The 22,616-nt window shown below is 40.9% G+C and overlaps 1 protein-coding gene across 1 annotated transcript; it reads left to right on the forward strand.

Annotated features, from left to right (window-relative positions):
- The first annotated feature begins 413 nt into the window (after positions 1–413).
- On the forward strand, positions 414–21,324 carry c1qtnf12 (C1q and TNF related 12). The gene is made up of 8 exons (XM_085394115.1): positions 414–1,476; positions 12,451–12,555; positions 12,684–12,795; positions 12,968–13,152; positions 15,161–15,269; positions 16,610–16,703; positions 18,696–18,774; positions 18,861–21,324. Exons 1-8 carry the CDS (start codon positions 1,297–1,299, stop codon positions 18,957–18,959), a joined length of 963 nt encoding a protein of 320 aa, XP_085250241.1. The 5' UTR covers positions 414–1,296; the 3' UTR covers positions 18,960–21,324.
- The last annotated feature ends 1,292 nt before the right edge of the window (positions 21,325–22,616 follow it).

Raw genomic sequence — 22,616 nt, forward strand, 5'->3', positions numbered from 1 at the left:
CTACTCCTTTCCTCTGGGAGTATTCAAAGAATTGAACACCAACACTGAGTAAAACAAACAGGTATGTACTGCAGTCTAGATTTCTGTCCCTGGCATACTTTCAAACAACAGATTACACAAGATAATGTCTTAAGGTCACAAAAAGGTGCATGAATTAGTTTTTACTTCTAGCTTGGAGCTTTGGTAAATCAGGCCTGTATTGAGGCATAGACAACTTTGTACACATCCCATAACTTGTCTGCCAAGAAGCTCTTCAGAAGTGAGATAAAACAGAGCTGAATCAGCTGAGGCTGCCAATAGAGAGAGTCAAAAGAGACGTGGAGAGAGAGAGAGAGAGAGAGAGAGAGAGAGAGAGAGAGAGAGAGAGAGAAGGACAGGGGGAGGGAGAATGGGTGATGATAAAACTCCACTGTGAGCCCTCCTGTAAGCTCAGTCAGAAAGCAAAGGAGCAGCTGGGACCAGAGAGGTAGGGAGTGCAGTGGAGCAAGAAAAAAAGAGACCCACCGGGCACCAAATCTCTGCACATGGACTTGTTGGGACAGTCAGTAGGCAGCACCTGAGTGACCACTTTAAGGAGAAAATAAGGCCGGCTAAGATCAATACAGGACTTCAACTGTCTTCTCTTTGGCATCCCCATGGATGCACGCAGATTGATCTGAATGCTGATCTGCATCTTTTGATCTGAGCCCAACTTCTGTGGATATTGCAGCTTTTTCCAGCTACCACACCAGTCTGCTGGAGCCTGGACTCTATTGTTGAGTTTAAGAAGCAGCGGGGGAGAGCGAGGGAAAAGAGAATATTGCCATCCATCTCTAAGTCCCTACAGCCCACCCTCAGCTTTGGACGCCCCTCCTCTCAGCCTCTTCTTTTGACCCCCTGTGCCCTCCACAACACCCCAACCCAACCCCCTTCAGCACCTCCACCCCCCCAACAGAGCAGAAAGCGTGAAAAATCTCACTAATGGGTTTATTTGCTGTCAGATCTCCACAGATCTGTCATTCCCTTGGACCATTCTGCTTGACACATTTCATAGTTGAGTAAGCCTCCTGGAAGTCTGGCTAGACTTAGCAGTGCCCCTGCAAACGCTGGGCTGGCTCAGAGCTCATCAAGAGGGGAGCAGCAGTCAGTCTGACAGTCTCTTGGACAGGGAGTCCCTGAAGCTGCATTCCTCCAGTCTCTTGTGTTTGTAAGCCTCGTGGGCATCTTCAGCTTGCGTCCAACCACACGACTGGTCCTTTTCCAGAAGATTCGGGTTGTTTCTGCAGGGATTCAGGTGCTGATTGAAAGACTGTGAAGATGTGGTGTGGGGCTATGCCTCTGGCCGTAGTGGCTGTGGTGTTCTGGACCCAGTGTGTCCTTCTAGATGGAGTGGATGCCAAGAAGGAGAGGAAGAGGCCAAAGGAGCCCACTCCACAGCACACAGAGACGTACAACACAACTCTATCCAACAGTGAAGAAGTTGGTGGGACCATCAAGGTATTAAATTCCAATGCAATTTCTTTTTAATATATATTTAGGACTTCAGATTAGTTTAAGGTTGCCTTGCAGATATGTGACATATACCTGTCAGCACAGGCTGTATAGAAATAGATAAATAAAGTGTGGCAAAGGTCGGGGCAGGTGTGCCCTGCCAGGTCAGGCCTCATACAGTTTGACGGACCAAAATGTGTGAAGCTCTAAATAGATGACTTCCCAAGGCATGCCAGGAATGTGGACATCTAAAGGGTGATCAATGCGTCAATTAGTGTGCGCTGCGGGTGCCTGCCTCCAGTGTTTCAGCTTATGTGAACAATTCAGGGTGCAGTAAAGCGAGATGAGGTATTTACAAACCTCTCAACACAAGAACAGTGTTTTTATTAGAAATGAATCCCGCTTACATAACAACATTGCTGCGGTACACTTCCATTTTCAGGAGCAACAGTCGGCCCTTGACTCTGTTATTTATTGGTTTATTGCTGGTGTTGCATATTTGTGAAACTTTCCAACAGGCTATTTGTTTTGCTTTCAGCCCACCCATTATGTTGGCATTCTCATGTAACTCTCACTGCCCTATATACCAGCCAGTCTCGCGGTAACCTCCACTCCTTTCCCCCCTCTTCTAGAAACCACACAGTGAGGTCTTCTTTGTGTCTCTAAGAACACTTTGTAGGTGGTTGTGGCCTGGCGCTGTTTATTTGACTTGGTTCGCCCAGTAAAAACAACAGCTATGAAGGATGACCTTGTGTCAGCCCTGAATCTTGCTGAAGATTGCACCCCATCGGGATCTCGCTGGTCTGCCTCGTCCCACAGGGAGCAGGGTGTCCTCACAAACACTGCTGCTCTTGGATTGCCTTGTAGGCAGTGATGTGACTCCTGGGAAAGTTAGCTGGAGAGGTATTATAGTACCTGTGGTGATGTTTTTCCCAGCCCATTGACGCTGTCATTCACAGGCCTACCCCGACTCCGCTGTGTCTGGGACATCCGATAGGGGCGGTGTGGCCCTGAAAACTGGGGCAGCATGCCGTGTAAGCCCCTCACAAAGCCCCATAGAAAGGGCCCTGAAAGGGAACACCTCTGTGAGGATTATCCCCCTTTGCCTCCCTCTCTAACATTCTTTTCATCTCATCTCCCACAATCACAGGGTAATGGCATAATCACTCTTAAGACGCAGTGTTATGCCCGACAGTGTCTTTGCCAAACACTGTCACCTCTGATAGAACCTGAGATTTAAGCGTGACATCTGTGGAAGAGGTTGCATTGAAGGTTGCATTTGTCAGTGCCACTCTTTCTGGGTTTCTTTTGGCGGGTATAGAGAAAAAAAAAAAAAGCATGCCACACATCATGAAAAGTGGTAAACTTGCTTGTCTTGGGTAGTTTGTTAGTTTATCCTATTACACATCTGTTAGGGCTCAGAGAAAACAGCACGTCCATTGGAGCTGTCTTGGCAAGCAATTTGTATTCTCAAACAAGCCAAACATTTACACTCCAAATTTACATTTTTTCCCCCTTGTGCCCAGTGGAAACAGTTCTTATGATGGCATTCGTTTTCTATCTGACCAATCCTGTGTGTGGGCTGCTGGCAGTGGGCAGTCAAACCCTGCATTCCTCTGGAGATTTTCCATTTGAAAGTGATCACAACAGTGAGGTGTGGAGCTACGCTGTGAGAGGAATTTTTTTAATGAGATGATGAACATTTCAAACAACCGTGATCTCTGCGAGCCGTCACGTCTCAGAGGTTTAGTACAGTGCGTTAAAAGTACAAGGCTTATTGTGCACCCTGCTCTAAAGATGAGAGGAATCTGTCATTGCCGAGCGCAGTGAAGGATCTGTGATGACTGTAATGGAGGGAGTCAAGTCAAACATCACGCCTGGCGTGTTGAGTAATGGCTGGGTTTAGCCTGAGGTGAGGGTTTTTGTTTCCTCTCTCTCATCTGTAGTGATGATTAATACAGCGGCGTGTGGGACCTTTTGGATCAACCCACACATTGAGACAAAACTGAGTCCCTCAGGAAACAAGGCCACTGTGAGAGCACACACCTCCCACCGTTGGTGTGAAGAGTCCACAGTAAACTCTAGTTTCAGCCTGTCAGACAGTCAAAAAGGTTATGCTTATTTAACCTATCTGGGTTTGATTTGTGGGGACAGCACTCTCAGCAGAGAAGCTCAAACTTCCCTCACCCCAGCCACCTTCTCCAGCTCATTCAGGGGGACACCGAGACATTCCCAAGCGGGTCCTGAGTCTGCCTCAAATTTCCAGGGGGCATCCTAGTCAGATGTCCAAACACCCTCAATTGGCTCTTTTCGATGTGGAGGAGCAACCACTCTACTTATTTTTTATTGTACCTTGAATATAATGACTACCCGGGTCAATGTTAGCTTGTGTTAATGCTAGCTAGAAACCGAGGACACACTGGAGGGATTATATCTCTCAGCGGGCTTGGGAATGTCTTGATGTTCCCTCGGATGAGCTGGGAGAAGTGGCTGGGGAGAGGGAGGTCTGGGCTTGTCTACCTAGACTGCTGCCCCAACGACCGAAAACTGGATAAAGGGCAGAACATTGCCGGATTGCTCCTTGGACAGATTCAGTTTTGCTAAATTTGGACTCTTTTCTTGCATTCAAGTGACTTGTAAATTAGTCACCAGGAGCGTTCCTAGTATGTGGTTATATAACATAGTCCAGAACAGTATTGGAATCATGTAAAAAGAGGAAGATCTCATGAGTTTTTACTGTGAAGTGGCAAACTGTGATCTGTGATGGCACAGCATAGGTAATGCTTTTCAACAGCTCATTTTACCTACCACAGGGAAAATGAGCACTCACTTCCAATTTCAAAGCTATAATTTGTACACAAAACAGATGTGACACAACGATCAAAGTGTCTTTCAGCTTAGATTGCTTTTTATATGAAGAGGAAGCTGAGATTGTCTTGAGCATAAACACAAATTTATTCACTTTCTCTCGTATGCTAGAAGTGCAACTTTGTTGGGACAACAAAGAGGCAGTTAGAAAAAAGCTCAGGACATATTATGAGAAGAATGTTTGACCTTATCATTAAATAATAACTACATTTAATTTACACTTCCAAATATGCCCCTGTGTGATAGAGTAATTATGTTTTGCACACTGTGTTTGCCAATTGAGTAATAACACAGTGTGCAGAGAGCCGAGTCAACATTGCATGCTTAACTGTATTTACCTCTTCAGTGATAAATCTTCGAATCAATCTGTGTCTGTGAAGCGCAGCGGTGGGGAACACGTGGGCGGATGCATGACAACTGAGATGCACGCAGGTTAGCAGGATCCCCTCGTCCCACACAGCCTGGGGATCCCTGCCTTCTGGGGCGGTGTTGGCCCAGCGTAAGGCCCTTCCACCCATGCATGGATGACTGCACAGGGAGCAGTGCAGGGATGTAAAAACAAGGGATTAGAGATGACTCTTAATCATCCTGTCCAACCTTAAACCTGCATGCGGAACACTTTTATCATCAGCAAAATGTTTCATGTTGTCGAGTGTGTACGAGCAGGTAGAAAAACAGATAAGGCAGAAGTGAAAATAAGATAAGTTTTTTTGTACGCACACGGAAGAATTCAGGAGCTGCCTGCAGAAGAGTAGAGTTTCAGTATCTGGTTGCAGCCCCAGAGACATGTTTTAACAGTTGTGTTTGTGTTTTTGGTGGCACGCTGCCCCAGGGAAATATTTCCCATTTTATTGCTTCAAATAAATTCTACTTAATTTTCCCCAAACTACATGACAAACACATTTAAAGCGTCGTACGAAAAGATTTATTTGTGCAGGCCCAGGTCGGTCTTCTGTGGATAATAAAATCTTATAGGCTTCTGCGAATGATCAACAATCATCACAACTGATCCACTAATTGATCCAAAAGCTCTAAACTCACCATGCTGCTGGTTAATAAAACCATCTATCTTCACTCTTATGGTAAGACATGGATGCCAGGCACAAGCAGTGGAAAATGATTTGGTGTATTTGCTCAAATAATAAGTACTGCACAATATTTAAGCACTTTCACTTCAGTATTTGAAGTTTGTTTGCTTCGTACTCAACTTTATTCGGTTTAAGAAGCAACTATTGTGCTTTTTACTTCACTCTGTTAAAGATTTTGAACATGAAGCAGTAAAAACTACCAATTTGAAAAAGGAATAGAAAAGAATAAAGATATTTTAAAAATTGCTCTCATGCAAAATGAACACTTACTTTTTGATGAAATCAGAAAAGTTGCCTCTTTCTCATTTCTCTATAAATAACTAATGCATCAGCTTTAACACTTACATAATGGTAACACACACACTGAAAACATGTATTTTTATTCTTAATCCTAAAACACTGACAAGCTTTACTTAACAATATTATGAAATAAATAAAATAAATTACAGGATTTCTTTCTCTCTGCCATTTAGAGCTGGGTCGCTTAGCTCAAGCTGATGACCACAGACAGGAAGCACAGCTAGCCAGGCTTTTGATTTTGTCTTGTTTTATAATACAAGATCAAATTATGCATTAATGAATGAGCTTTAGAGTTGCTTGCAGATAAACTTTTGTATCTTAAGACACAGCAATGTTAGCTGTTTCTCTGTTTCCCAGTTTTATGCTAAGCCAAACTATAGCTACCAAATTTCGATAAATAAATAACCTATAAACAAATGAACTAAAAGTTCTCTTTTTAGGCAAAATATTGAATGCAAGCATTTTACTTATAAGATGTAAACTTTTGTATTGTTACTTTTGTGCAATGTACCAGTACCACAGGCAGCAAAACAGAACCATAGCATGACACTACCTCCACCCTAAGTGCCTGCTGCTGTAGTATTCTTAGGTTTAAAAACTTCCCCTTAACTCCTCCCATCAAACCTCTTGTGATTGTGGCCAAATCGGTCAGTTTCTGTGTGGGTGACCAAATTTCAGGTCAAACCTGAAGGTGTTCATTTTGGAGCAGGGCCTGCTTATTTAGTCGGCATCTTCTCATTCCACGATGATAAAAAACTGGCTTCACTGTTGATCATGACGCTGGTGTTCCGGTGTTTTCCAATTCATGGCAGGCTTGAGGCCTTGGTGGTTCCTGGATTGTTCCTGAATATCCTGACCAATTTCCTCTTATCTGAGGGTGACAGTTTGGGTTTTCTTCCAGTCCTTGGCAAAGTGGTGGCACATTAGAATAACTTGTACTCACCTAGGATTTGAAGTTGCTTAGACTTTCCTATTATTCTAAGAACAAACAAAACAGAACAGCTTTTAGTACCAGTTTGTTTTTCTGCACATTCAGATGTCTGTTTAGAGAAATTAGACTAAACATAGTCAAGTGGTTTTTGTTCCTACACTGCGAAAAAATAAACTATTGGTCAGTCCAACGAGTGCTGTCAAACACATCTTTTTTATGCCGGTGAAGAAAAAGTACCAGTTGTAGTCAATCATGGTCAATAATGAAAAAGGTTATAGGCCTTGCCTTGTCGTATTAAAAGACTTTATAGAACCTTCATTACCACTAAGTGAGTGTATGAATATTAGATTAGGGAACACCACAAAGTCAAAATTGTGCAACAATTCCTCTATTTAAAAGTCATTAAAGATGAATGCTCTATAATCATTCCACTCTAGAAGAAGAGGAGCCCCATCCAGCCTCTTCCACTTATACTTATCAGAGTCGCAGAGGGGCTGTAGCCTATCCCAGCTGCCATCGAGCGAAAGGGAGGGTACAATCTTACGCTGGCCAGAGAGACATACAACGATTTGCACTCACATTTACACCTTTAGAATCACAGATTAACCGAACCCAAACCTGCAGGGAGAACATCAGGTTGAGGCCCTGGACAGATACTGGAGTTGAAGTCAGGACCTTCTTGCTGTGAGGCAACAGAGCGAACACTGCTAACGACTGCATCACCGTGCTGGCCAAGAACTGCTCAAATTAAAATCCCCAAATGACCATGCATTCATGCTTGTACAACTACAAGTTGAAATTAAGCTCCAGAGATAGTAGCAGGGGGAAACAAGGTAACTTGTTTAATCTGTGCAAAAAACTCAGAAGAGTGAATTGTATTATTTTTTTGCATAACAAATAAGATATAGTCATAAGTCGTTTGTGAACTTTAAAATCGCTGAGATGGATTTGATATTTTCTCTGCCAGAAACAATTAAAATCATAATTTAATGGATTAAATTAACATCCATCCATAGATATTAGACTTTACATTCTTAAGATGAGAGTCTGAGTAATGAGACGTGATTTAGAGCCCCATCATCGACCAGGGTAAACACTGTCTAAAAGATTTAACGTTTCCCACCTTCAGACAGAATACCTGACACATTCTCATGGTCTGCGTTGGAAAGGCGTGTGCTCATACCCGCTGAGAGACGAGGCCACTTTGAGGCACTCACACATCAGCGGTGATCAAAGCCAGAGCCCCGGTGTTCTTCATCAACTCTACGACGTATACCTGGATCCCCTCCCTGTTTGTTCGTCACCTATACGTGCTGATACTGAGCTATGCAAAGGAATCTATAGTTTACTTTACAGCATAGCAGCGAGTGAGGGATTGAAGGCCTTTCGACAGGTTCTTCTTTGTCATACAGCAATATGGTTTTCATGTCTGCATGTGTGGAGTCTTTGAAGTTCTCGGTTGAGACATACACCCAGCTGCATGCAATGAATCAGACAATTTTTGGCAAGTGATGCACTTTACTGACAGTAGAAACAGACACAAAGAGAGCACAGTATATTTTATAGAAAAAAGTTTCTAAAGTTGATGATTAAATTATTTATACAGTGATTTGCAGTTATATTTTAGCTTAGAAATGAAGGTTATAATTACCGTGGTCAAAGCCTTTCTTCTTTGAGCACAGAAAATCCTTCAGGGCAAGGGTTTAATGGTTTAATTGCAATGGTGTGTATTAAAGAGGATGCCAAGCTCAGAGCATGGCTGATTTCCTGGCAATGATAAGAGGTGTAATTACCGGGCACATGTGTGGGCCAAATTAACAGTTTTATATCTTTGACACTGACCAAGAACAAATGTTAAGTGTTTACTTTTTCTCAGTTGAGAGCCTGCCGGTCCGCCTCATCATCTCATTGTGGGTCTGTTTCAGATTGTACTGAGTTGTCTACAGTTCCAGCATCAGCATGTTGATTTATAGTATTTATTCAAGCTCACAGAGCTGGTATGTTACATTAATATTGTTTTGTTGTTGAGAGTTTGACAGATTTATAAATCAAACTTACAGCCAGCAGGTGGCTAACATAGCATAGTATATAGACTGGAAAGATATAATCTGGCTCTATCAGAAAGTCCAGGACCTGTTAAGCTCAGTTATATTTGTTTTTTTAAGCACCGGAGCCTCTCCAGCTGTCATAAGGTGACAAGTGGGGTACACCCTAGACTGGTTACCAGTCTACTGGAGGGCAGCGATGAAATAATTTATAGAAATCATGTTTTTTGTTTGTTTGCTTTTTGTTAAATTAAAAGAAAATACCGTGGGGACTGGATGGATGTTAGGAGATGATGGCATAAATCTGTCACTGTCAGTGCGACTGACGGCTGCCCCCTCCAACCTGAGTGTGTTCTTGCTAGAGGTTGCTTCCTGTTAAAAGGGAGTTTTTCCTTCCCACTGTTGCCAGGGGCATGCTGTCTTTCTCTCTTGCGCGTCTCTCCATTATAGTAGGATCTTCACCTGACAATATAAAGTTCCTTGGGAGGATTGTTTGTGATTTGCTTCATATTTTATATAGATGAAGCAGAATTGAACCGAGACTTGCGTCCTATTTTTGGATTCTTTTTTATCCCTCTAAGGTCAACGTAAGGTTTGTTTTCACTTTTCAGTCTAGGAATAAAACCATTTGTTTAGGTGCAGAATAATCTCTATAAACAGACATCCAAATATGAGCATGTTTGTTAGTCTGTATTAGGTTCGAGTAATAGCCACCAGTCACATTTGAGCAGCCTGTAGTTGAGTAAAGGTAAAATCTGGATACAGAGCACGGAAGGCCGTTGCCTATTGTCTGTAAACAATTTAGGTTTTCATTTGTTTTTACATCTCTATTCATTCAGAGCCCCAAAATATTTGAGACTAGCTGATTGGTTCCAATACTGGGCTCAGATACTAAAACTGCCTGAACCATGCACATTGAAAATAATGTGACACGTTCATAGGTTCATAGGTCTTGATGAATAATGATGCAGGAAAATGCTCTGTTCTACTCACGTTGGACCATCACATCCTCATTGAAAGGCTGAAAAATTGGGTTGGTGTATCTGGAACTGCATTAGAGTGGTTCTCCTCTTATCTCCATCACCAATCCTTTTCTGTGGCAGTCTCCGATTTTAGGTCATCCTCTACCTCCCTCACTTATGGTGTCCCTCAAGGGTCAGTTTTGGGGCCTTTATTGTTTTTAATATATCTTCTCCCCCTCCAGCATATAATAGGCTCTTTTGAGGACATTTCTTATCACTGTTATGCTGATGATATTCAGTTGTTCTTTTATGCCCAAGGATTTATCTAAGCTTCAGCGTCTGAATGATTGCTTAGATTTAATCAAACGTTGGATGGCTGCAAATTTCCTCCAACTCAACGAGGGGAAAACTGAAGTCCTCGTATGCGCCCCTGATAGGTTTCTATCGCAGATAGTGAAAGCTCTCGGTCCTCTCTCACTCTATGTTAAATCCTCTATCAGGAATTTAGGTGTCACCTTTGACTCGAGTCTCACATTGGATGGGCATGTGAAATCTCTGGTTCGGGCTTGTTTTTATCATTTAAGAAATGTGGCTAAGCTAAGCCCGATTTTATCTTGCTCTGAACTGGAGATTGCTATACATGCATTTATTTCGTCACGCTTGGATTATTGCAATTCGCTGTTTATGTGTCTAAGCAAAGGTTCTCTGGATCGTCTGCAGGTTGTGCAAAACGCTGCAGCTAGGCTTTTGACAAAATCCTCCAAGTACTCACATGTGACACCATTGTTATCTCAGTTACACTGGCTTCCTGTTAAATTTAGAGTCAATTTTAAGATCCTGGTCTTGACCTACAGAGCTGTGCACAGATTGGCACCAGCCTACATCTTTGATCTGCTACAGCCCTATGTCCCTAGCAGGTCTTTGAGGTCATCTGATCAGGGCTTACTTGCTTTAAAAAATACTAAGAGGAGGACTAAGGGTGACAGAGCTTTTGCCACTGTGGCCCCGAGACTGTGGAACTCTCTCCCCCAAACATTAAGAACTGTGGACTCAGTAGCTGTTTTTAAAAAACAACTCAAAACTCACCTTTTTAAAACTGCTTTTGGTTAATTTTTTGCCTGTTTTATTTTCTCTTTTTAAATCTTTTCATGACTTGTAATCTTATGTGCAGCACTTTGTGATTCTGTCTTGAAAGGTGCTATATAAATAAAAATGTATTTATTTATTTATTTATTTATGAGCTGGCATTGAATCAGTGAGCTTGAGAGCTGCTGGATTTTCTTACTTGTGAAGTGTTGGATTAACTGTTTCCCTCTGTTTTCAGTCTTCGTGCTAAAAGAAACTAACAAGCCAGTGGTGTTTGCTTCATATTTAGGAGATGGAAATAAAAGTAGTATCAATCTCGTCATCTATATTTTAGCAAAAAAAGCACACTTTGTTAAACATTTGCTTAAAAGCTTATAGTATTGTTATGTTAACGAATATCATAAAATAACTTGGCCTCCAGTTTTTTGGAAACCGTACTGAGTGAGTAGTGTAAAGGTATTCTTGCCCAAATCAATCCCTTTTATCTGTCTTCCAAGCCTCAAAATCGCAACAAAAACAAAGATCAGTTTGACATGCAGCGCCTGTTAAGTGGTTTATTTTGCCTGATGTCAGAGAAAAGAGAAAATCAGAGAGTGAAAAGCGGTGTGTGTGTGTGTGCTGCAAATCCCCAAACATGAAACAGTTTTTTATTCCAGCCTAACAAAAAGACACACAAGGATTTACTCTGTTGCGGTGGAACAAGATGCAAGTCTTTAACGGTGAAGAAAGGGGCATGTTGGTTTAGCAGATAAGTGATCCGTGTCCCGCTGCCAAACCTAAACAAATTCCATTTCAGACAGCTCACCTTCATGGCTCGTCTTTATCTCCTCTTCCATCTCAGCTGAAGACTCTTGACATTTGGGGAAGGGTTAGGGTAAGTTTGTGAGCTTGCTGTGATTGGAAGTCATTCAGCCTCACATTTTATAGCAAAATGAAAACAAGCAAGTTGTAGCACTACGTATAAAAACGTTTCATCCAGAGGACTTCCCCCCGTGAGATCTCACTCACCTAAACAGCAGTTTCTTACTAATTAGTTATCTGAGAACATACACCCTGATTGGAAAACACACAACCCTTTGTTTATATACTATATTCATGCCATCTTACTTATTAAATTTTCCATCATTAGATCTAATGAGCAGTATTAATAAAAAAATACTGGTTTGTCTTTTAGTGAGGGGGAAAGTGTTGGCCACTTTGACATGTTGTTATAAACTACAGTAATTGAGGCTTGCGGTCCACAGAATCGACATTACACATAGACAGGCAGACTCATTTTTCACCAGGGTGCTCATGGAAATTTTCATGTGCTGAAAAGAAAAAAAAACCAACTACTCTTAACAAAGTTTGTTTACATTCATTCCAGCCTGTTGGGCAAAATAACAAGTGACGTGGCACACGAGTGAATTATCTGGAATGAAAAAATAAGCACAAGGTAAAGCTTTCGGAGGACGATGGTGACTGATGGGCAGTTGAGAAGCGTTGCAGTTGACTGAGCAAGAGAGACAGAAAGAAAGACATTTCCCTGTTTGACCAAAATTACTATAAAATATATGATTATTATATAAATTGAATAAACTTTTTAAAGGTTTGTCTGACTTGAAATCTTGACGGAGGGCGTGCGTGGATTGCAATCATGACGTTATGAGTCGACACTCATGTTGCGCTAATAATTTATACAGACTTCTGTTCTGGTGCAGGGTTCTGATCACCAGAGGGTGGATCCACTGGGATCATGGATGGACTTTGTGAAACGACCCGTTGGAAACTTTCCTGGAAAATGTCGCAAACGCAAACGACCACTGGTAAAACCAGAAGATAGGCTATTTGTCCCACAGTTATTCAAAAATGTTCACTTTAAGCCATTTTATGTACAAACTTTTTATGCTAAGTTGGATACATGATTATTTTTTGTGTCTCTGTCTTCCATTAGCCAGGCCCACCCGGTCCTCCAGGTCCTCCAGGTCCCCAGGGTCCTCCTGGCTCTCCTGGGGCTCAAGTAACTCAGGAAGTTCTCCTGCAGGAGTTCAAAGAGATGATTAAAGGTAGAAGCCTGTTGATTTTTTGTCCCAATTCATTTATTCTCCTTTATTGGATACAAGGTTGTTCTTTTCTTCATCTTACAGTTATACACCTTTTTTAAAATTACAATATAATCCTGAGAGAATAGTTAAAAAAATCCAATTGAGTCACTGTGTGCTGGGCATGTTCTGTCAGAGGCTACAGAGAGGCGAACAGCAGCCTTGGACAGACAAATCAGCCCCAGCCAGCTACCTACAACCATCCTCACCCTGGAGGGGATGACCTCGTACCGCAGAATAGAAGAAGCTTTCCACTGCAAGCTCAAGGGACCCGTAGTGGTCGACAAGAAGACTCTGGTGGAGCTCCAGAACTTTCAGACAGTAAGTTTGTTTGAAGCCGAGTAAATGTTTATGAATCGGTCCAGCTTTGTTCCCTGCTTGCGGCTGAAAAACTAAAGTTTTGGCTAACCATCCTCTGCAGGGTTTCACATTTTGTTTCTCTGTCGTAACCCTGAAAGAGTAAGTGTTTGCTAATCACTGCTTACTTTGCATGTGGGAGAATTATGAGGGGATCATCCCCTCACTGGTAACTGGCACTGGCAAAGCATGCAGTGCCACTCCAAGACTCAGACTGCCTCTTTGGTCAAAAATATCAGCTTTTTCTATTCTACACATCACTCTCTGGGCAGCTTACAAAAGGCACTCTGTCTCAGACTTGGAATAAAGTGGGGAGAGGACAGAAATAGACACTGTTTGAAACAGCATGCTGTAGTGGAAGAACTATGCCCAGTTAGGACTAGCTGACAAGGCTGGAGGAGGGTGCATTGGGCTCTGCACACTATTAAACATGCAAACACAGAGCTATGTTAGTGAAGACGTGTTACTATGGCTTTGGAAAGTTTTAATATTTTTGCAGAGTCAGAACTATAGAGGCACACAATGAGACAAAGGATAAAAATAAGGTCTGAGTCCAGGGGCCCTATTTATTAGAGATTCATGGTTTAGACTCCATGTGTTAAATGTGATATACTTTAACTCATGTGCTGCATGTGCTCAGGGATAACACATTTTGTGAATTTTGACACAATGTGTGCTCTTTTAAAAATTTCTAACATTTTTTAATGCAAATATTTGTACACACATAAAACAAAACAAAAAAATCTATAGAAGCCACAAACAGCCGCCGATCAAACCTGTTTATGAGCAGCAGTCAATCAGAAGAACTTTGGTTTAAAGGGACGGTGGTCTTAAAGTAGAAGTGTCCTGTCTTCCTTTTCTCTCTCCAACCGATTGTGGCACATGGCCGCCCCTCCCTGAGCCTGGTGCTGTTGGATGTTTCTTCCTGTTAAAAGGGAGTTTTTCCTTCCCACTGTCACCAAAGTGCTTGCTCATAGAAGTTCATATGATGGTTGGGTTTTTCTCTCTATGTATTATTGTAGGGTCTACCGTAAAATATAAAGAACTTTGAGGTGACTGTTGTCGTGATTTGGCGCTATATAAGTAAAATTGAATTGAATTGAAAGTGCTACAAAAGCTTGTTTCAAACAATGAACTGGGGGGCTGCTGCACTAAGGTCCAGTGTAAGATAAATTATTTTGAACTGGGAATTATGCAGTAATCCAAAAATAAAATATGGAACTGTTGCATTAGAATGTAAATATTAATAATTACTAAACAGTGGTATATAAAGGGCGGGTAAAATAACCAATAGTCACTGCCAGTTAGGCATGTTTTAAATTCCTGCCAAAAAAGTGGATGGATCAATCCAGCCCATATGGGGAACACAGTTCACAGTCTATCAAGATGGCCGGGAGCAGTCCCCACTCCTACCAGCAATCTCCTATTTATCACTTTGATTTGCTATTCTCCTCCTGCCTGGTCCTCAGTGTTCCCATGCTACATCAGCATTTAGGTTTAGTAGCTGCATGTTTGTGTAACGAGTGAAAAATCCCTGGTTTGACCTGGGGAGGACGCACAAATTTCTTTGGGGTTGCATCAGGAAGAGTAAAGAAAAAAATCTGCCAAATCTAACATGTGTTGCTACCCATCGTGGCGACCCAATATGGATAAGGGAACAGGCGAAAATAGCTTATGCTCCTTCACATCAGTAAACCTCCATGTGAAAAATGGAACAGCCTTGTCTCATTAATGCCATAATCCATGCAACACCTTGTGCATAAATGAGCCATGGAAGCAGTTCTGTCATAACTGTGCCACAGTGATGAGAAAGGGCAGTGGCTGTAGGATTGTTTCTGCTAAAGTGCCCTGGAAGCACACACAGAAGACATACCGTACTTAGTGCTCTGTAGCTGGGCCTTTATTTTGTGGTCCTGTATACTGTTGCCATAAAACATATCCACTATCAATCTTTTTTTTCCTGTGCTTCCAGCCGCCTGCTAAAGGAGCTTTCCTCAGAGGGTCGGGAATGGACCAGTCGACTGGGAGGTTCACAGCTCCCATCACAGGGATCTACCAGTTTTCTGCTAATGTCCATATTGGTAAATCACAGTAACTTTCCTATAAAGCTTATTACTGTAATATAGCAAAGCCTTAAAGCCCCTGCTCACTAATAGACCACCCAGATGATTAGACCTCCACTAAGGAGTGAGGGCATGCTTCCATTCTCCTCTTCATGCTTTTGTTGGCTTTGTTAAAACAGTTAAACTTATCACAGTTTTGTGATAAGAAAAGAAGCCTTGATTCTAATCAAGTTCATACATACACACATTATTGAAACCTCGCTGAAGCAGAGACTCTCTGAGCAGCTTAGCAGAGAAGCAACTGTTTACAGAACACCCAAACAAGCTCTGTTTGTTTGACGAACCACTTCTCGTGCCATAAGAAGCTGCGATATGATTTTTCGTCCAGTGCAAATAAAAAGTAGCGTCTCATTCGTCTGACCACTTCATTGTCATCTTATCATCTTCTGATCCTTGAATGTTTGAAATCTGGCCCATTGTCGGACATGAAAAAAATGATCCTTGGCTTTGTATTATAGATGGGTTTTTAAGAATTGGTGTTAGCTTGTAATAAATGCGTCACCACTTCACCATTAATCCACCGTTTGTTTAATGTCTAAATTAGGAGTAGTGGGAAATGTTTGAGCTACAGTAAATAGTGTGGCTGAAACCGTAACACTAGACTAAACTGATGTATCATTGCAACTATAAATCCCTAAAAAGTTCATTTATAAAAGTTGATTTGAACCGTTACGTGTGGAAATCCAGTCATTTAATTGCCTGTTTATAATTAAGAAGGTGATTATAGTATATAGATATACATACTGTGAGGCCCATTTTCTTAACCATTTATCCAACTTAGGGTTGCAGAGCACGGGAGCCTTTCCCAGCTGTCATAGGTTGAAAGGCGGGGTGCATGTCAGTCTATCACTAACACTGAAGGCTATCGAAATTCAGTTTAAGATTTATACCTTTAAGACTCCTACATATAAAGGATAACTTAAATCTTGGTAATCTTTTATGCAATGATCCTTTTTTTTATTGAAATGACATATTGCATCTGTTAAAAGAAAAAGAAATGGGGGTAAAATGTCAAAGGAAAAGATTAAAGTAACACGTTCAGAAGCAAAAATCACATCCCCACAAATTTACAATTTTTTTCTTGTAAAGTTTCCTTTTTTTCATAACCTTTGCACTTCAATCTTGAAATGTTAAGAGTTTTTTCTTGTTTCTAGTGTAGTTTTAGCCTTATTGACCTATGCTGTTTCGTCTTTGTCTTGTATTTTAGCCTGTTCTAACCTTATAGACTCTTTTTGATGTTTTAGCTACTTTTGTAACTCTTGCTGTCCTATCTTAATTGATCACTGACCATTTTACAGATCACAATGAGGTGAAGAGGAGCAAGAGCCAGCTTAAGGCCAGGGACAATATTCGGGTGTTGATCTGCATCGAATCCCTCTGCCACAGATACACGTATGTATCCTGTAAGGTTGTTAAATATCCTGAAGCTCAGTCTCCTACAGACTCACCCCCAAATCCCCTCAATTATGCACCTAATCTTTGAAACAATGTAGTTTTGGCACGTTAGTGAATAATATCGCCACCAATCACAAATAAAATCAATCTTGAGTAGGTTTCAATATTACTACAGTCATCCTTTGCATTCTTGAGATTCTTGTTTTGTCAATTTACGTTTGGCTTTTCTCCTCTCACAGTCATATTTTAGTGGTGTTTAATGCTTCCTTAACTTTCACCAGAAGTTACGAGCTGTAAAAGGGGTTGTCTGTTACACTTTGTGTGGAACCAGTTTGGCATTTCCTGTATAAAAACAGAGCAGGTCTCTAAAAGGAAATGTCCTCTCATTTAGAGGCCTTGTCCTTGTCGCCTAACTAATCTTTATAGACTCACCTTTGACACTGCAGGCAGCCTGTTACATACAACAGCACAGCAGAGAACTGCTCTAGTTTGGGATGTGCGAGGCAAATAACGAAGCATCAGATAGGGTGGGCCTGAAGGGCATTTATTTTATTTTATGTTTTTACAAAACCATACCAAATCCAAATTCTTTCCAGTATTTCAAAATTTCTATTTACATAAAGTCAGTGAAAGCTGTTGAAATGAATTGTTCCCTGAAGTCTCCCCTGGACTGTGCAGAGCTCCACAGCCTCCCTTTCAGTGTGGTACAATGAGGGGAATGCATAAATAATATTATTATGATGGGTTACTTAACCCAAAAGAGTGCTTGGCTTTTGCTTTTTTGAGCCAAAGCCCCAGCCAGTCTCGCCCTCCCACTCATGAAAATGCAGAGAATGTGAAATGAGGCTCATTGTGATGGCAGTTGGAGGGAAGGCCAATATGATTAATTTGCCATAAAAATTTATCATTTTCCACTAAACAGGAGCCAGTGCTCTTACTGTGTGGTTAAAGGCTGCAGCTATGTTACAGCCATCTGTGCAGCCTCTGAGAGTGCTCAGTTGCTCAAGGAAAAGTTTGACCTTTGGGTCAAACTCGTCTTTATGCTCTTTTCTTTCTGAGAGTCAAACAAGAAGATTGAGATTATTCAAACAACTGTATCATGGATTCTGAAGCTGCCACAAGAAGCTAGCTAAGACTTGAATAATACAGGCCTAAAGGCTGGACAGCAGCCATATGGCATGCGCAATTCACGAATGAAAAATACATATTTCCCAACCAGTTGGCGAGAAGATGCTGGAGGTTGGTGGCAACCCCTGGGGAAAAATGGTCACAAAGAGGTACATGGTGTGGCACCAAAAACCTGTTTGCGGTTGCTTTGTTTCCTAGCAGGTTGCTATGGTCACCAGTGTTTTGCATGAAGATGCCGACTTATCTGCAAATAATTGCCATTTACTCGCCAAGAGGTCGTGAAACTATGAAGAGTGCCTGCAGTCCAGAAACAAGGACTGTTCCCCTTCAAAGTAAAAGTTTCACTCTTTGCAATATTGACACAACTTTTACTTTGATGGTGAAGTTCTCAGTTTGCATCAGCTACTGGTTTGCCATGGAACGTGTGGCACATGGCAGCATTTTGAATACTATTAAAGAGTATTATGTGATCAGTGGAATCAAATGGCTCAAAAATACAGATCCAGGATTTGTATGGAGAATACATTTTGATTGTTTTCCAAGGTTTTTTTTTTTTGGTTTTTTTTTAGTTTGGAGCAGTTGATTTTCCTGACATTTTACCAATAGACCCCGCAAGCCAATGTGTAATAGGCATAAACAATCAACACATAGTTTCCCTGTTTACCGTTAAACTATGTCAAAGGAATAATTCCTCTCATCTAAAACTTGGCAGTAAAGTGAGCATGCATATTTGGCCAATGACTAACTATCTTTTTAATATAAGGCCTTTTACACTTGGATGAAGTTCATGGGGTTTTAAAGAATGCAGCTTTGACATGTTTGAAAATTACTCAGAAATGTTATTTTTTAATCTGATTGCAGTTCACTGGAGATGATCGTTGGCTTGGAAAGTAACAGCAAGATATTCACTGTCAGCGTGCAGGGACTGCTGGAGCTGCAGGTGATCTCAGGGACACACAAGAGTAAGACATAAAGTACTCTTCTACACTCTTTCTACATTTATTTTTATTTGTTTCTGCTCTGCAGGCTGGGCAGTACACCTCCATATTTGTGGATAACGCAGCCGGTGCTTCCATTACAATACAGAACGGTTCAGATTTCATGGGCATGCTGCTTGGTGTATAGCCTCAAACACGAGCAGGGCATCCTCCAAGCTGTCCACTGCTGCCTTTTATTTTTTTATTTTCTTTCAATGGACTGCTTATGAGCACCGCCACACAGGACCAAACCACAGGGGAGGCTTGAAGGAAGGATGTAAGGCTGACATTGACTTGACTGCTTGTCAGATGAAAGTCAGTGAAAGGACAGTGTGAAGCACTCATGGACTGAGTTTGTTTCTCACAGTGCACTTCCACCTCCCCCCCAGGAACTTGGACGCATGTTGCTTCACAGATAGAATAACCTGAAAATAAAATGGAGAATATGTTTGTTACAGTATATTTTTCATGGTTGTTGAAGACCTTTGCAGTAAACCAAGATTTTTTTAATGTTCTCTGTAGTGGTTGAAAGAGCTAGGGAACACAAAATAGTAAATTTGTGCATTTAATGTATATTGACATTCATGTTTTTGTCTTTTCTATCTATTGTCTAAACACTCATGAACTATAATTTTGTTGGATTAAAATCCAGTTTTATTATATTATATGGTACATAGACTCCTTGAGTACACTGGACAGTTAAAATATGCTCAGTAGACAGGCCTCATGTGGTATTGTATCATAACTGTTGCTGCATTTTTAGCCATTTTAGCATCAGTTAAGACTGAAATATTCAACGGTGAGAGGATGGATTAGTTGTATAGAGTCCCACAGACCCACAATCCCACAATCCCACAAATTTTGCTGATCCTCTGACTTTTCCTCTACAGCCAATACGTGATGCTTACATTTATCATTTTTGAGTTAAATATTTGAACAATAATGCAATGAAATTAACTGTTTGCTCCAGAATAAAATGTAAGCTAATTTCATCTGTGATTCCTGATCTTTTCAGATGGTAATTTGACTTGTCCCACAGTTTTGTTTATGGCATCATTTTAGTGCCAGTTATCAAATGCTAACATCCCCGTGGCTAAACGTCACCAATTTAATACCATGGACTGTATATAAAAAATGGATGTTTAAGAAATGAAAGTACCGGTACTACAACGTACCTTAAACTGCATTCTATCGATGGCCAGCAGGGGGGCAACTTTTTTTTGTTTGTTGAAAAAGTAAGGAGGATTATGCAGCGTATTCTTATTTGCTGAAACGGGAATTCATACTACCAATTCCTAGTTCATGTCCATTTGTGCAGGTATATTGATACACTGAGTGAAGGATTTTGTGTATGCTTGACTGGAGTCCTTGAGAAAAGCCATCAGCATGTAACAGATAAGCAGAATGCTGATTGGCTGAAAAAAGGAAAGGGAGTGAAGAAAGAGTAGGAATAGCAACCCCCCCCCACTAAAGATCAAACATTGGCTGCAGTGGACACTTTTTATTGTTTGTAACATTTGTAACAGTTTCACTTCAACACTTTGTATGTTGTAACTTTGGTCTTCTCTGTGGTTGGCGGAAGGTCCAACAACAACAACACAAGCTGCCCTCTGGTGACAGCAAATAGCTAAAACATGTAGACAATGGTCTGCAACGCTCTGTGTGGTGACCAGTACACAACAATGCCAGTTGCTTAAGAACAACAGATTCATGTGCAGCATAGTCAGTTTCTATTGGTGATGGTAAAAACTTGACTGTCAAAATGAGTCTTTCGAAACCAGTGCCTGACTACATCCATATTTCATATACAGTCTGTGGTTGACACCTAGCCTTTTAGACTATAGAAAGAAGAGTTTTGCAAATACTGCTGAGCATTTTTATCTTCAACTTATCTGAGAGGGAAGAAGTTAAAAGTTTGTGATCTCATCCACCTTGTGTGGATACTCCTTTTCCACCACCTGGATATGTGTCCATATTGTTTGCGACAAATGCCAATAAATTATTAGTTTTTAATGTCATGTCACGAGCACCTTAGTACCACCATTGTCAGTCAAAGGCTCACTCTTTTTGCCATTTTTTATCTCACTCTCAAGCAGCCATTCTTCTGCTTCATGTTTACACCTGGAATGGTCAATGCAATACATTTATAGGTCAGTTGGTGTATAAGGAAATTAATATACTCCAGTTTCCCTGTAAAATATTGTGTTTTTACAGCTTTTTAAAGATTACGTAGAACAATGTTTGGATGAACTAAGATTTTTTTTATACAGTCCCCTATGTTTTATCTTTTACAAACCTTAAATATTTTTATTGTATTTTATGTTTTTCTTGACAAATACATGTTTGTAATTTATCATAACTGATATATTAGTAAGTTTGGGAAGCATTGAAATTTGATATTTATGTTTGAGATCCACAGTTAATGCCATAATCTATACCACAGAATTAAAAGATAACTTTACTATTTTTTAATTAAAATATTCTGTAAATTGAAATAAAACTCTTTAAAATGTTGCCACGTGGTGTCTGCACATAATTTAAACATCTCCTTACAAGATTATGGTCATTGATTGCTTAAGATGTGAGGAAAATTATCAATATCTTCATTTCAGAAATTCATTATCAGAATTTGTATTTTATTTCTCTGCAATACAACAAAGCTTTTCATGCCTCTGTGCCTTTATTTGAATTGTAAAATACTCGAAATATTTCAAATACCTCTGCAAGCAATATGGCAGCCTGCCAAGTAAACGGCTGCATTTACCTACCTGCTAAAACTGCCAAAGACACTACACAACATTCAGGTTAATGCCCCCCTGAGAGCTAAATATAATGGCTGTTTTGTCCAGGCTACTTTTCACGTGTTTTGTTTTCCTCGAGTGTCCAGTTTAATTGAAACTAGATAGCTGCTGTCCCTCACAACATCCTGATAAATCAGGTCTTTATTGCTACTCTTGCCGTGCTTATTAAAAAGCTTTGATACGAGCATATTGTTTCTTGGGTGGTCTCACGAGCCACAAATGCACGTCCAGCCAGTGAAATGAGGTTGTTAGCATCACTGCATGAACATCTTACAACAGAGGCTTCTCAAAGAAGCATTGCTGACATGCCAACTGTCACATACTGTACCCAAGGACCGACCACAAGAACGTCGCACCCATGTGCTATTCCAGCCACCTACTGTAGCACACATTTCAGACAGGAATAAGCTGCTTGCTGAAGAAGCACACCCAAAATTTGGAAAACAAACATTACATTTTTATTTAGAAATGAGCTGACCAACATTTTTAGGTACCACGTAATATTTGTTCTTATTCCCCCACAATTTAATTTTCTACCAGTCAAGAGGAATAAAGACGCTGAAAATAACACAGCCAGGATTTATTGAGTGTATTAGGTGAGTGGGATTGCTGCAGCATACTCACTTTCCATTTTTTCATAAGCTGTAGTCTGTCAACAGGTTTAACTGTGCAGGGATGACAGACGATATAATATTTGCCTTTTCATTGCTCAAGAAGCAGGAGAGTGGCACACACTTGTGAGTTTTGATTGTCTTATGTTTTTTTTTTTTTCCAAAATGTGTTTAATGACAGCTATGCGAGCATGCCGTAACGCATTCGCTGCCCCGCAGTGGAACACGGAGCCTGCCAAAGTGGTTGCGAAACCAGCCTGCGCCACGACTCTGACAGGAATTTCCCATCGCCCCATTATCAGCATCAGACAAGCTGAGTGATTGCAATTACATCTGCCCAAATGCTAAGAGCAACTGCTTTTTCTCTTTTCCCCTAAGTGAGGTATTATGAAA

Source organism: Rhamphochromis longiceps, linkage group LG20 (genome assembly GCF_057381845.1).
Source record: "Rhamphochromis longiceps isolate RC_006_pf linkage group LG20, R_longiceps_female_GT1.1, whole genome shotgun sequence".
Classification (NCBI taxonomy): Eukaryota; Metazoa; Chordata; class Actinopteri; order Cichliformes; family Cichlidae; genus Rhamphochromis; species Rhamphochromis longiceps.

Bases quoted from the DNA above. Each gene is read 5' to 3' on its own strand.
- c1qtnf12 (XM_085394115.1), top strand. From the start codon at position 1,297: ATGTGGTGTGGGGCTATGCCTCTGGCCGTAGTGGCTGTGGTGTTCTGG. The intron at 12,796-12,967 runs GTAGAAGCCTGT...ATGTTCTGTCAG, and splicing joins GTTCAAAGAGATGATTAAAG to AGGCTACAGAGAGGCGAACA. The intron at 16,704-18,695 runs GTATGTATCCTG...ATCTGATTGCAG, and splicing joins TCCCTCTGCCACAGATACAC to TTCACTGGAGATGATCGTTG.